The sequence below is a fragment of the Symsagittifera roscoffensis genome, chromosome 1 (genome assembly GCF_963678635.1).
Source record: "Symsagittifera roscoffensis chromosome 1, txSymRosc1.1, whole genome shotgun sequence".
In the NCBI taxonomy this organism is placed as follows: Eukaryota; Metazoa; Xenacoelomorpha; order Acoela; family Convolutidae; genus Symsagittifera; species Symsagittifera roscoffensis.
In genome coordinates this window covers 31023215-31034698 of record NC_087062.1, presented here as the reverse complement: position 1 = coordinate 31034698, position 11484 = coordinate 31023215, and the positions used below count along the sequence as shown (strand labels likewise).

At 38.1% G+C, this 11484-nt stretch overlaps 2 protein-coding genes across 2 annotated transcripts in view; one reads left to right on the top strand and one right to left on the bottom strand.

The window, feature by feature from the left end:
- Positions 1-4002: 4002 nt before the first annotated feature.
- Positions 4003-4920, bottom strand: LOC134856367 (PITH domain-containing protein 1-like). The gene has a single exon (XM_063872707.1). The coding sequence runs from the start codon at positions 4894-4896 to the stop codon at positions 4273-4275; it is 624 nt and encodes a 207-aa protein (XP_063728777.1). The 5' UTR covers positions 4897-4920; the 3' UTR covers positions 4003-4272.
- Positions 4921-10204: 5284 nt separating this feature from the next.
- The window catches only part of LOC134842643 (uncharacterized), a 235608-nt gene continuing 234328 nt past the window's right edge, over positions 10205-11484 (top strand). The window contains exon 1 of the mRNA XM_063859083.1: positions 10205-10216. The gene's annotated coding sequence lies outside the window, so the exon portion shown is untranslated. The remainder of the gene's footprint in view (positions 10217-11484) is intronic.

Here is an 11484-nt window from a genome sequence, read left to right as displayed (position 1 = left end):
AGAAAAACCTAAAATATGACTAATAAGGCGACAAAACATAAGCAGATAAACAAAAGTCTGCAAATTCATTTTTTCACGGAAAATTTTTCAATTTCATACATACTGAAAAACAGGTCCAACCGAGACTCATCCGCAGACCTTAGAGTACAAAGACAGTCGCGTTATCTGTAGACCACATGGAGAGCAGCCTCGAAATTGCGAAGGTTCACTAATAAAGTAACTTCAGAAGTAAGAAAAGACATGTTTACGAGAAAAAAGTCTAGTTCCCAATTAAAGACCTTTGCTTTTGCAATTGTTACCTAGTTGACAGTAAAATGAAGAAATTTATATGTTACAGTCAATTTTTTTTTTAGTTCAAGAACTTTTTGGCTCCTAAAAAACCTTCCAGATTTAAAATTCGATCATCCAATTAAGGCAAAAAACACCAACAGCAAAACAACAAAATTTAGAGAATAAGGATTCTTGAGGTTTTCGGTGCCACAACTACTGGAAAAAAAACAGACAAAAAAAACTGAAGAATCAAAAGCCAGACAATGGAATTGATGAAAATCGAACTCTTTTTTTTTTAGGTTTGCTGTTCATACATTCTGCCGTTAATAAAATTATAGCATTCAAAAAAAAGAAAACTTCATCGTCTTTATTCTCTGAAAACAAAGATTTAAATAAGGATAGCCGGTTGCTGTGCAAGTAGGACAGAACATTTGGTCAGAAAGGTTAGTGAGAAATTCAACGAACAATAAAAAAAACATCTACGTAGCTCCAATAAGCAGCTATTTTAAGATCTTCGAGTCCATAAAATAGAAACAAGACCCTAAAAAGACCAAAAACATCCAAATGCGTTTTCCATAACAAAAATTTTAAAAAGAATAATTTTTTCTGTATATTTACTTATTTTTTAAATGAGATTCCTGTGTAACTTATTTATTCAATTTCATTAGAACGCACGTATATCACTTGCTGCCATCAATCGTTCAATCCAGAAAAACAAATTTAATTCAAATCGACTCTTTGGAAAAGCTTTCAGACTCTTATTAAATTGTGATAAAACTTGAAAACGTGATTTCTCGGGAACCGAAAAAATTTGAGCAATCAACGAAGATAAAAAATATTTTCAGGAAAATTTTCAATCAAAATGCAAAGATAATTTACAAAAAAGGCGAAGTGGAGCTTCGCACCACTAGTGATACAACATAATCATTAAAAAATTGAACTTTTTCATCTCATTGAAATTTTCATCTCAGATTTGAAGGGAGAGTTTTTTCGGTCAAATAAATACGGTCAAAGAAAAAAGTACAAAAAACGAGAATAAATAGCTTTTTCCGAGGATCATAGTTTTTTGTTTTAAGAAAATTGGGCGTAGCCATTTATGCAGAAAAATTTATCCAAACAGGTAAATTCGTTTGAACCCAAAAACCCAGGTTTAGCAGGATAGTTCTCGAGAGAAGTCGAAAAGTTTCAAAAAACTGCCAAAATTACAAAATTTTCATTTTTCTGAGAGCCCTTATTTTTTCTGTCCATAAAATTGGCCGTAGTCGCGTATGCAAAGGAGCTTCCCACAGCCCGTGCTTTAAGTTGAACCTAAATCCAAATATGGTAATGTATTTTTTAGTAAAATTCATAAAAACGACAAAAAACAACAAAAAATCTGAGTTTTCCAAGGATGATAATTTTGTGTAAAAAAAATTGTGATTTGTATCTAATATATATGAGCTTCCCAATGCCCGTTATCTTAAGTGAAACCACAACCTCAGGTTTGGGAGGTTGGTTTTCAAGAAAAGTTTAAAAAAATATTCAATAGTTTTAAATAGTTTTAAATGTAAAAGAAAGTTTGGGCGTAGCCGCTTATAGAGGAAAGTGTTTCAAATCCGTTTTATTCATTGAAACGAAAATCTTATATGTTAAGCTTTGAGAAAACTAAAATATCAAAAACATCAGTCAGATGTTCCCGCACAGACTTTTCGAAGGCTGTAGATAAAGGGACAAAGCAAAAAGAGACCACAGGAGTATGCAGGCTCACATTAATATAGGCGGTCTTTCTATCTTTTTTTTTTGAAAATCGGTAGAAAGGTTGTTGAGAAAAAAACTTTTTACAAAAAGTGATAATATTTTCCCAAGCGTCTATAAATAGTTTTAAAAACCCAATTCCATACACACTCAAAATACCTATTTTTATCAAAGTTGAAAACGAGGCAAATATGCCAATCAAGACATTTCAAATTCAAACTTATAACTGATCAAAACTTATAAAGCGGAAACAACCTTTGAGCAGACACCAGTTGAGCTTAAAAAAAACTAATTTCGTGAAAAACTTTAAAAGTTTCAAGTCCCCCCTGAAACTACACTGTAGTAACAAGTACCTACACAGTAGTTAAATTTGAATTTCCATGAAATTGAGCATGTCAGCACAGCAGCATCATAAGTGATTCAACTGATTTTGTTTAACTAGTTGTTAACCTGAAAAAAAATCTACATTGCGATTTAATAACGCTTGCTAATTACAAGCTTAGTGGAAAAATTTTCGCAGCCAGTTCTTAGTTCACGAGATGCTCGAAATGTTTTAAAAAACGATCAAAAAATCAAAAATTTGACTTTTCCGAGAACCAATAAATATTGGTGTCAAAAAAATGGGGCATAATTGAAGTATCAAATGAGCTTCTGGCAACCCGATCTTCGAATTGAACTCAAAAAGTCAGATATGCCCGGGTAGTTTTCGAGAAAACTCAAAAATTTTTAAAAAACACGGTCCGAGAAAAATAAATATCAGTAAAACAAATTTGGGGGTCCCACTATATTAGTTCCACTACCTGTTACCTCCATTGAACACACAATTTCAAGTTTGGGGTTAAATTTTAAGAACAGACAAAATTTCAAAAACGGTCAAAAAGTCAAATATTTGACTATTCCGAGTACCATAAATTTGTGTGCCTGAAACGTACGTGTATGCATGTCTCAGGTCTTCCCCCTCCATATTTTGATTAAAAAACCAATTACTTTATAAATTGGTTTTTTTAATCAAAATATGGTGGGGGAAGACCTGAGACATGCATTAACGTGCGTTTCAGGCCCTGAAACGCACGTTTAGAAGGATCATGTGTAAAAAGAAGAACGTGATAAAGCAACATTAAAAGTATGCGCGCAGCAAAAAAAACAATTCCAAGATTTGCCAACTTAGCCGAAAAAAGATAATCAGACAAATAATTGGCCGAAAAATTAATTATTTGCAACAGAAACAATTTACATTATGATACAAGGTACCACTAGAGATGAGGCCAGACGTCCTGTGAACAAAGTGATTTACGGGAAAAAAGTCTGGTACCCGATTGCAATACCCTTGCTTATCGCAAGGGTACTAATCCCAATATAACAGTGGTAGTGGAATTGGTCAGCAAATGGATATTTTATAAACGGAACTGCAACAGTTTATTCAACTGAGTATTGTTCACTGAATAATTCAAACAATCTTCAGGAAATTCCGTGTGGAACAAAATTTTGGGATGACGCTTTGTGATCAGCTGGGTTCGCCGCAATTTCGTAACTCGTTATCGTTAACTCGGGGCGGAAATCTTTTATGTAGTCACCTTGCAACCCAATAAAATTTATTTGTGTCGAATCATCTCCAAAATTATCGGAAAAATGAAGTGAAAGCATCGATAAATTCTGAAACTTTGTTTGCTTTACCGGATAATGCAATGCGCCTTCTGTATCTATACTTAGCTTTATGGTTTGGCTTACATCAATATTGGAAGCTTCGTCAAACTCGAGCGGTTTTTTCGCGTTAAAGAGCCGCACCGTTTTTGGATGAGAGGAATCATCCGGACCTATGACAAATATGGTGGGGAAGACCTGAGACATGCATTAACGTGCGTTTCAGGCCCTGAAACGCACGTTTAGAAGGATCATGTGTAAAAAGAAGAACGTGATAAAGCAACATTAAAAGTATGCGCGCAGCAAAAAAAAACAATTCCAAGATTTGCCAACTTAGCCGAAAAAAGATAATCAGACAAATAATTGGCCGAAAAATTAATTATTTGCAACAGAAACAATTTACATTATGATACAAGGTACCACTAGAGATGAGGCCAGACGTCCTGTGAACAAAGTGATTTACGGGAAAAAAGTCTGGTACCCGATTGCAATACCCTTGCTTATCGCAAGGGTACTAATCCCAATATAACAGTGGTAGTGGAATTGGTCAGCAAATGGATATTTTATAAACGGAACTGCAACAGTTTATTCAACTGAGTATTGTTCACTGAATAATTCAAACAATCTTCAGGAAATTCCGTGTGGAACAAAATTTTGGGATGACGCTTTGTGATCAGCTGGGTTCGCCGCAATTTCGTAACTCGTTATCGTTAACTCGGGGCGGAAATCTCTTATGTAGTCACCTTGCAACCCAATAAAATTTATTTGTGTCGAATCATCTCCAAAATTATCGGAAAAATGAAGTGAAAGCATCGATAAATTCTGAAACTTTGTTTGCTTTACCGGATAATGCAATGCGCCTTCTGTATCTATACTTAGCTTTATGGTTTGGCTTACATCAATATTGGAAGCTTCGTCAAACTCGAGCGGTTTTTTCGCGTTAAAGAGCCGCACCGTTTTTGGATGAGAGGAATCATCCGGACCTATGACAGTTAACTTTTTAAGACGTACTATTCCGCAGAAAGGTATGTTAAATAACAGTTCTTCATCAACATCGCTTTTCACGCACGGCCCAGTCGATAATCTCTCATCCCATGGCCTGAAGACTGTTTTAGCGCTTCCTGGCTCGAGCTCATTGAGGCATACTAGATTATCCATGTCAATTTTCAAAAACAAGCTGAACAAATCAGATGAATCAATAGTTGCCGAAGACGAGCAATCACATTTTCCAGGTGCACAGTGATCTCCCATTTTTTAGAGATGCATTCGAATCTTGAATCTTAAAAACATAAAAAAAACTCATCAATAAACCAAATAAACTTACAAAACAGCAACTAAAAAAGCACTATCAGTCAAGCAACGTCCCGTGTACAGGTTGCATAAGGCCATACCAAGGCTGTATAAAGTTTTTTCTAGATCGGATTTTTGCTTGCCCTTATAGAAAATTCGAAATAACTTATGGCAGCTTCTATGAAACTGGACTACCCAAACCTGTAAAACACTGGTTTGTAGAACTTTAATTAAAACCCCACCGGACACATATCACTGAAATACAACAACAGAGTTAACATACTGTCACATATTCCCCAGACTTTCTTATTGAGTTCGCATGGATCATCAATGATCGGCGAATGGATTACTGAATATTGGAATAGTTGTCCAGTAACGAATTATCCAGCTGTGAACAAAAAGAGAGTAATGAAAATAACTCAAGAAAGGAATAACAAGTGCTATACGGAGACTTTCTGGTGGCAAGAAAAATATTATCATGAGCAGTCACTCGATATAACTAAATACTTTTCTGGCCCAACATAAATTGTTGCAAACTTTCCGACGACTTTGGAGATAACTTTGTTAGGCAATCTGCCAATTCCTCGTCTGTAGGAACCCATTTTAACTGGTGTAGAATTCCATCATTGATCAAAGAACGCAAATACGCTATATCCACTCTCAGTCTCTTGTCTTTCTGAACTTTCGTTGAGAAAACGTTTTGCACTAAAGAAAGATTATCCGTATATGTTCGAATATTGACATTTTCCCCCGTTAACTCAGAAATAATCTTTTGACAAAGAAATGCAGCATCAACTGCATTTACACAAGAAATTGTTTCTCCGCATAAAGTGCTCCTGACAACACGTCTCAGTTTCTGAGACTTCCAGCTCAAAAGAGCAGGTCTTTTGTCAGACGCCTGTAAAAAGACCAAATAACCGGACTGGGTGCCACCACAAGGCAAATTTCCAAGAGAAGAATCGGTAAAAACGTTCAGTTTCCACTCATCTGCACTTCCAAGATTCTCGAACATCAAATATGAATCAGATGCAGAATACCTCAATTTTCTCACAATTTTATTGACAGCTAAGAAATGTGAGCGCTGCCAATCTTTGGACGAACCAAGCAATTGACATACTTGAAAAGACACATCAGGACGAACCTGTGATGCGACCCATTGTAACTTCCCCAGAATAGCACGCATATCACGCCTAGCAAACTTGTTGACCACAAAATCATGTTTTGGCACAATAATCTCCCGCAATTCTTCTACATACGAGGATAAGTCCAGTTTAATTCCTCTTTCCGTTTGCGATAAGTCAAACCCAAGATAACGAAATGGAGCTGTCTCTGTCGATCTGATGTCGAAAACCACGTCAAGCGACTTCATCACAGAATATTCAAACTGTTCGGTGCCAGCCCACAAAAAATCGTCAACATGGGTAGTTAACAGTCCAACTATTTCACCCGCTTGATTTTTCTTGTAAAACAAACACGGATCAAACTCTGAAACACAGCATCCTGTGGCCAATACTTCGTCTTTAACTTTATCATACCAGTGTCGAGCCGCGTCAACAAGCCCGTAAACGCATTTTCGTAATTTCCAGAGTTTCCCCGATAATCCAACTTCCGGCGGTGGCATAACATATACATCACGGGTAAGAGGTTTTCCTTGTAAAAACGCCGTTCTTATATCCATCGAATTACATTTCCACGCCTTGGAGGCACAGAGTGATACTACTATCCTGAAAGTATCTTTGGAGCAAGTCGGAGAATCCTTTATGACGTTATGAAGATCTGGATCTTCAAAACCCCTAACTACGAGTCGTGCTTTCTTTCTATCTGGCTTCTGAGTGAGCACCCACTTGCAGGACAGATATTCTTGCCCTTCGTCGATAACTTCCTCAAATACTTCGTTTTTCTTCCAACTCTTCATTTCATCCATTTTCGCTTCAAAATAGACATCTGCAGTCGCGTTCAGAGCACTGACTTCTACATCCTCCAGTTTTGACACGTCAACGCAATCCAAATTCCCTTTAATTTCTTTGGGAGATTCATAAACAATATTCCACCAGTCTTTATGAACACCTGTCGACTTTCCTCCTCTGCTTTTGACAATCGCTTCAATTTCTTCTCCTTCAAACCCAGATTGGCGTGAAACAAAACGAATCCGTCGACCAGCGGCAGGTTTCAAGCACTCTCGTGATAAATCCTCAGAAATAGTCTCAGCAACGTCGTTTGGAACACAATTAACTGCTGTATCGCCTGGTACATCAATACGGAGTCCTTTTTCGATACCAGGTTCAATTGTAGCTGTATTTTCGCCTTCATCATCAGTTTCATCAACAACAACCTGGCGATCAGCGTCTGTTGAACCACTGTCGCCAAAAACTTCCTTTTTCTCCTCGAATCCAGCTTCTGCTTCTGACATCTGTTGAAACTGATCTGCACATCGTTTCAATCGCGAAGTGTGTACTTTTACAACACGGCCACCATGTCGCACAAAAACAACACTACTTTCTTGACCGATAACTTTTGCAGGACCTCGCCATTTCAGTTCTCCGTCCCTTTTATAAAACACGCTATTCCCAGTAGCAAATGGCCCTTTGTCAGTCACTACTTTGGCTTTGAGAGCCCGTCTGATGCGATTACTGCAATCAGCTTCGATAAATAATTTTCTAGACTTATGCAACGCATTCAAGTTTTGCGCTACAACTTCGCAAGTGGTCTCGCATTCCAAAGCTGGCAGTTTATTGGTAAGAACAGATGGGACATGCGGTCCAAAACCAAACGCGACTTGAAACGGTGAGAAGCCATCGTTGTTAGCCAAGCTATTTTTAGCAAAAACGGCATGCTGTAAAACAATATCTTTACTCAAAGAAACTGATTCATCGGCCAGTAATTTCTCCAGCATGTCTGTAAGAACTGCGTTGTGCCGCTCAACAACGCCGTTGGACCAGGGTGAAAAAGCTGCCGTAGTCTTCACGATAATATCATTATTTTGAGCAAATGATTGAAAATCAGCATTGTCAAACTCACCACCATTATCAGTTAAAACAGCTTTCGGATATCCGTAAACCAAGCACCAACAACGAAGAAAACCTTCAATGATTGTACTCGGTCTTTTGTTTGTAATGAACACAGCTGCACTAACACGACTAAACAAGTCAATCACGTGTAAATACCACAAAGTGTGTCCCGACTGGGCCATCTCGTGCAAATCCATAGCCACAGTATTATTCCATTCCATACTGATAGGATAAGACACACTTGGCTTCGGAGTAGCTCGTCCGAACCTCTGGCAAACTTCACAGTCACGTACGACTTCAGCAACGGTGCAATTCACTACTTTAGCACCAGATTTAGCTATTAGCTTCTCTAGTCTGGTCGAACCACAATGAGCAAACTGACGATGTAACTTCATAACTTGCTGAGAGTTCAAATTACCAGAACTCAGGCAACAGAACTCTTCATTTCCAAAACTGATATCCAGCAACAAATGTCCAGTTTTCGAACATTGTAACTGGATTTTTCCTCCATCTGATGTACTCAACATACTGGTGTGAAAATCAATACTAAATCTTGCTTTAGTCATCGACGCAACACTAATCAATAACGGCAACTGACCGGGAATAACCAATACTCCGAGAAAACAAGTAACATTGCCGATTTTAACAGGTATGAAACACTTATGTTCAACTTTGATCCGCTCACCACCACCGAACACAACATGGGTATCGACTTTTTCACGCTCAACTAAAGCTTGTAAATAATCCGGCAACTGGGAAATATAGTTTTCCATCCATACTTGTCCAGACACAGTTGCAGTACACGCTGAATCTAGAACCGCCTTGCCAAACGCTTCGTTCAGAAGAGCAGCAGTGAGCATCGCAAAATTCAAGAAAACTGTCTCATCTACCTTTTCGTCTTCTTCTGTTTCTGCCTGTGAAGCAAAAACTTGTTTCTCTTTATCAGGGCACTCACGAACCCAGTGGAACCGTGAACCACAGTTGGTACAAACACTGATTTTTCCAGTACTTCTATCCACGGGATTTGACCCAGCTGTATTTCGACGTCCAGAACTTCCACCCCTGAAAGAACCACGAACTCCTCTTCCTCTCCGTGGTCCCCCACGGTTTTGCCATCCTCCTGGTTGAAAACCACCTGTTGCAGCAAAAACCGGTTCATCTTTCACAACCGGAGCACACGAGTTCCTCTGAGAAACTTCAGTGGAAAAAATACGCTTCAAACTCTTTTTCATGTTAACAAACTGGATGTCTCCTGTCGCCGACAAAACCAACTTTTTATCGCGATCATCCAAACCAGCACAATGTAATAGCTTGCAAGCTAAGATACCATCAGGTAATTCCAACCCATGTTTCACTAATCGTTGATTCGCACTCTCGAAAGCGGTGATGTAGTCATTTATAGGCATACTGTTCCGTTGAATAGTCTCAAACTTCTCATAATCCGAAAATAACTGGTCTGCAGTATCCTTCCCAAATGATAACTTCAACTGCGCAAGAACCTTAGTGAGCCCATCATTAGCTTTCAGTTCATCAAGTGGAATAGACATGGCAATCTCACGTTTCGAACTACCAAGTGATAAAGCCACACAAGGGCCTTTCTTCCCGTCAGCTAAATCTGTGATAGCATTCCAAACATCCACTTCTGTCTTCCATGTTTCAAAAGACATTTCATCTTTCCATTGCGGCGGGGTTTTATAACTCGTATTTGCCATCGTCTACCTCCTGCTACCATGTAAAACACTGGTTTGTAGAACTTTAATTAAAACCCCACCGGACACATATCACTGAAATACAACAACAGAGTTAACATACTGTCACAAAACCATCAACTGACAGAACATAATTTACAAAATATGCAACTTTTATGATTTTAACATGACTCATGCCCTACACTGTTGTGCCATTCGACCAGAATGATCTGAAAACTCATGTCACCAACGAATTATATTTCGAGCAGTTTGGTAGTACGATGTGTTTACTTTGACGTTTAACGGTCTTTTTTAACTAAAATAACGAATTATTTTATTCAAATTATTTTTCAAAAACATTCATTCAAAAATAAATCATAATAATACAAGAAAACAGAAACTAGGCAAACGCCCAAGGGATATTAGTCCCGAGTTTCAGTTTTGCCAAAGATCACTGAGTTTGTGTTGGTTTTGTGACATTCCAACAAAACTTATTAAATAGTTTCATATTGGAAATGATCCGACGAGAGTGACGAACAATTTGAATGCTTTTAGCCTAATTGTTGTGATAGACTTATTAAATAGATTTGTTATGTTTGATGTTTGTGCCTGTATGTGGAGCGCCCTCTGAGGGATTTTAGAGACAGGTATGTCAAGTGGCTTTCTGTGGGGAGGTGGGGAACTGGAACTGGCTTGAGGAGTCTGGTGGTGCGCCGCTGGACCTACTGAGCTCGGGTGAGATTGTTCCTTGTTTTTGATTTTTATAATTCGATTTTAAAATTTAAATTAATTTAGTTGTCTTTTTTTTATTTGCTGATTTGTAAAATTCCCACTAACCGCTTATCATGGGTTAGTTCAGTCCCCTAAAGTCCAGTCAAAATCCTTTTTTTTACGTTTATGCTACGTCAAGATGAGGAAAAACAACAAAGAGTGTACAAGCAAAGATTGCTTAAAACCTTCAGGACTGATAAATTGGATCAGATGTGATTGTTGTTCTAGCTGGTATCATATCAGTTGTGTAAATATTTCTCTTAGCGACTCTAAGAAAACCCAATGTTTTCAGTGTCCTTTATATGTAACATTCGCCCGGAAGATACATATCGACGGAAGACAAAACTAAGTCTTAAGACGACTGGCTAACGTCTAAACAGAGCTTTATATGCTTTTCACCGTCTCTACCAAGCCAGTACTTTTCGGTGGTCTTTCTAACATCGGGTCGACAAAACGTTACTGCTTTCGGCTTCGGTCAAAACACTCAAATTAACTAGATTACATGCAGAAATAGTGAGCTCATAGCTGGGTCTCAGTATCCCCAGACCACGAGGTCACTCCTAAAAACAGGGCTACTACTTATTATATTACTATTGTTTTTGTTCAGTAGATAAACATCATCATCTCCATCGAAGATGGATCAACCCTTTCCCCCTACTCCTAGCTTCTCATCCTTATCAAAATGAATCCAGATGTTAATTAAATTCAAATCAGGACATGACAAGAAGCTAAAAGTTTATGTAACAGGATAAAAATTTCAGTTCCTTTACCCCTCCGGATTGACAAATCTGCTGGATCAAGCTTGTTAATCCTGATTTCTTCTTAATCCGGAAGGCCGTCTTTCACCCTTCACCGTTGTTCGCAACGGCCTTGCAACTATTGTAGCGGCACAGTAGTTGCAACTCGGAGTGTTCTCTGTTACTTGGTAACTCGTTGTTGTTTTCCAATCTCGATTTCGTAGTTGTTGTTAGCGCAGCTAATGTTGTTCTCTTTTTCTTTCTTGTTTTAGCCAAAATGGCCGTTTCTGACGTTTCTCAGAAATATGACGTCATAATTCGAATTTTTGAAATGTTAAAATACCA